The following is a 3,715-nucleotide window of genomic DNA, read 5'->3' on the forward strand; positions in this document are numbered from 1 at the left end:
GGGGGGGTGGGTGAGGAGTATTTGGGAAATTCCTGTACTGACACTGTCTCATTCTTTCATTTCCTGCCATCCATGAGCAGCAGACACTGAGCTTGTGGTTAAAAACAAGTCCCACAGACCTGTTCTGTCCTTCTGTGTGTCTGACAACAGCAAGTATAAAGAAATCTGACTCATCTTGCATATTAAATTATTAATATAATAGAAATATTCCTATCATATTCTGCTTTTCCCTCAATATTGAGCCTGTAGCTGCAGAGGCAATGGGGTAATGATAATACGCCGGTAATAACAACAATGACAACAATAAAACCCCATAATCACTTCCCACAGGCAGCTTCATCCTGGCACCAGCAGACATGTACGCGTCGCTATGCTGGTGCATCATCACCAGTGTTCGGTAAATGTTATGGCTGTGCAGCCTCGCCCCGACACCCGCCCTGCGCGCACACACACACACACACACACACACACACACATACAAACACTCACCACACAGATCCGTAGGCTCCTGAGCCCACCGGCGTCAGGTTCTGGTATCGTTCCGGAACCTCCCACACAGTCTTGTTAAGCTCCTGCCGGTAAAAGCCGGGTCTGGCGGACATCTCTCCGAACCGTCTGCAGGGTAGAAAGGGGTGCGCGAAAAAAGGGGAAGAGACGAAGAATGGAAATGAAGGGAGGAAAACGGTAGATGCGACCGGGAGGCGCGGGCCGCCGTCTGCTTAGGCAAGCTGCTGCTGCTGCTGCTGATGCACACGCCGCACCGACCACAGCCTCTCTCTCTCTCTCTCTCTCTCTCTCTCTCTCTCTCTTTCTCTCTCTCTCTCTCGCCCTGTCACCCTCACACCCCCTCTTCCTGTGGCTACATTGTCAAAAAGTTGATATAATAGACTATCCATTACAGAAATGTCAAAAATATTATATCATATCATATCATATTATATTATATTATATTATATTATATTATATTATATTATATTATATTATATTATAGCTGCAAGGTTCCCAGATTAACAATATAATTCACTTTTTATGCATTTTTGCACAAAACAAGAGGTGTGTATTTTGTCCCCCAACAAACACATTGAACACAAATTTAGAATTGATTTCTTAATGACCAGTTCGAACAGGAGGAATGATTAAATTAAGCACAAACTGTTTGAGTGTGCTTTAAGACAATATTGAATAATTTTGAACCTCTCCTTTAAGTATTTGTTGGCATTTCACTGTACTGTAGTTCACTTAAAAAATCAAGCACAAGATTGTGCTGGAGGCCACGATGTTTAGCGAATAAATGCCGTAGTAAAATACTATTCATGTTCAGGCAATATATATTTACATGCTTTATTCAGGGCTTACTGACACAAAACACGACTAAACACAATCAACACAAAGATATTCAGTTTGAATTGATGGACACAACTGTACTGTAACAATCCACTTACACTGTGTCAATAATGTAAAAGTATTGCTGACATCTAGTGGTTAAAATGTGCAAGTACCAGAGGTGTCAAAAGCAGCAACAATTAAATCCAAGAGCTCTCTAAACTGAAGTCTCCTACTGTATTTTGGCTTCAGATACTGATTTGTCCTTCTCTCAGACAATTAAATGCTTTTGGATGATTTAATTGTTTTATGGCTGCGCTAACCATGACATGTTAGTGTAACAGGGATCCACAGCAGGCACGAGCACAGAAAGACCTCAGGTGATACTCCAGCACCTGCCCCTTTGGCCTCTGCCTAGAGAAAAAATTTTTTTTAATTTATTTTCCTAATTTTTTTTTAAATTATAAGATTTTAAATTTGGCCATGGCATCAGATCTCGTCTAAAAGCGTGTTGTAATGTCTGACAAAAGCCTTTAAATTATTTCTCTGCGAGACGCGCGAGCCCCTGTCCCTCCCTCCCTGGCTTCCGTCATCACAGCCACCATGTACACACAGAGACTGTATATGTAGGCTATGTGACATAAACTGAGAGACCTGCGGAGCTGAGTCCACTTCCCGTTGACCTGCCTTCATTGGCGAAAACCAGGTAACGATAGTGTTTGCCCTAAGGCTCGGCATTGTTTCACACTGTTGTAAAAAATTTAACTGCTATTAAAACATCTCAATACGGACAGCCTAACTCAGGCAATATCCCTCCATTAAGCTACCGAAAAGAATATTTCAAAATCTGCATGAACTTGTGGTCCAATCCTGACCTGACAAAATCACCAAACACTTAAATTAAAGACAAAGACTGAGCTGTGAGTCCCGCTATATTCACTTATAAAATGGTCTCTCAGAGAGAAAGTTATTGAGACAGACTTTCTTTCTTTTTGTCCCTCACTCAGCTCAGCAGCCTCCGTCTGGATCCACAATAGTTTAGTCATTATTTACTTAAACTCCAGCACGTAACAGACTTTCACTTTATGTCTAACTTCCTTTGTTTGATATGTAGAGCTGGTCAGAGCTGTATTTTACTACGAAGCTTCGTTTTCAGTTGCTCCCTTTTGCCGTGTTAAAGTTACTGCATTGTGTGTTAATACTAATTTAAAGCAGGTGTGTCTTATGTTTAATTATTCCTCTGCCTCCTTTAGTTATCAGGATACATGTAATGAAAGTAGTTTATTTGCCGTAACAGAGACTAGGATCAGATTCTCAGTGAACTGGAAGAGCTTTGCCTTAAACATTATAAAAACATTGCTAAATGACAAATAGCCCATTAAAATTTTGCTTCAGAAAATGTAGCTGTATGGTCGGCACTTGAAGTTGGGCCACTGACAGTTACAGTGTGGTGAGGCGTAGCCTACAGTTGTAATGTATTAATCATGCAGTGTTTTGCCAAATAAACATAACCCTTAATTAGCATGCACAAAGTTGATTTGGCTCATTTACCAATAGCAGCACAATACTCCCTTCACCTCAGTACAGCTCTCAGTTTTTTTCAATTTTGTGTAAAGATTTGTTGATATTAAACTATTGTTTTATAGACCACAAGCAAACAAATTATGAGAACGGCCTTAAGCATGCACAGTGTGGCACTGTTTTCTTTGTTGTTGCCTGTACTTGTGTTAAATGAAAATAGTCAATGCTAGAGTGCATTGTCTTTATATACATTGATACTTTTGTTGAAATCTTTTGAGTATTAAACAATGCAAGTGTAAGGTATTGAAATGAATAAATGTCAAAGTAACTTTATTTAATAATTATGAGAGGGATGCCCTTTTTTTCCGCTTGAGCACCTGCCCCCCAAAATGTCTGTGCACGGCCCTGATCCCACATCCAGGATGCCCAAGCACTGTGTTCAGGTCTCAGTCTCCCCTGTAGGCATGGGTCTGAATCCCACTTCTGACAGTCTTTGTTTTTCAACAGAATAGATACCTGTAAAGTGACATTGGTAAGAAAATGTCGATTAGCGCAGCACAAAATTAGTTGTCGCAGTCCTTATCAAAGTCAAGTCAGTTCAGTTCAACAGGTAGATTAACATCAGTAAGACTTGCAGGAAAATGTTTTTTGTGTTGGCTTATAATGTTCTGATTGGACATCGAAAAATAATAAGGGTAGCATGATTTAAGAACCAAAAGTGCTGTTAGCAGCTCCTAGAAGTCTTGAACAGAAGTGCCTACACCAAACCAAAACTCAGCCATAAACATTCCCTGTCTAGATGTATTTGCTTATTCATAGAGGTAATAGGAGAACAGAAACAGATTTCTCCCAGTGTTATGAGTTCTACAGG

General features: G+C 40.3%; 1 protein-coding gene across 1 annotated transcript in view; it reads right to left on the reverse strand.

Annotated features, from left to right (window-relative positions):
* The window catches only part of mapk11 (mitogen-activated protein kinase 11), a 15,664-nt gene extending 14,920 nt beyond the window's left edge, over positions 1 to 744 (reverse strand). The window contains exon 1 of the mRNA XM_023423020.2: positions 490 to 744. Coding sequence (XP_023278788.1) covers positions 490 to 602 — 113 coding nt within the window. The 5' untranslated portion in view covers positions 603 to 744. The remainder of the gene's footprint in view (positions 1 to 489) is intronic.
* Positions 745 to 3,715: the final 2,971 nt, after the last annotated feature.

Source organism: Seriola lalandi, unplaced genomic scaffold (genome assembly GCF_002814215.2).
Source record: "Seriola lalandi dorsalis isolate HSWRI2012SDOR001 ecotype SW California unplaced genomic scaffold, Sedor1 jcf7180002054688, whole genome shotgun sequence".
Classification (NCBI taxonomy): Eukaryota; Metazoa; Chordata; class Actinopteri; order Carangiformes; family Carangidae; genus Seriola; species Seriola lalandi.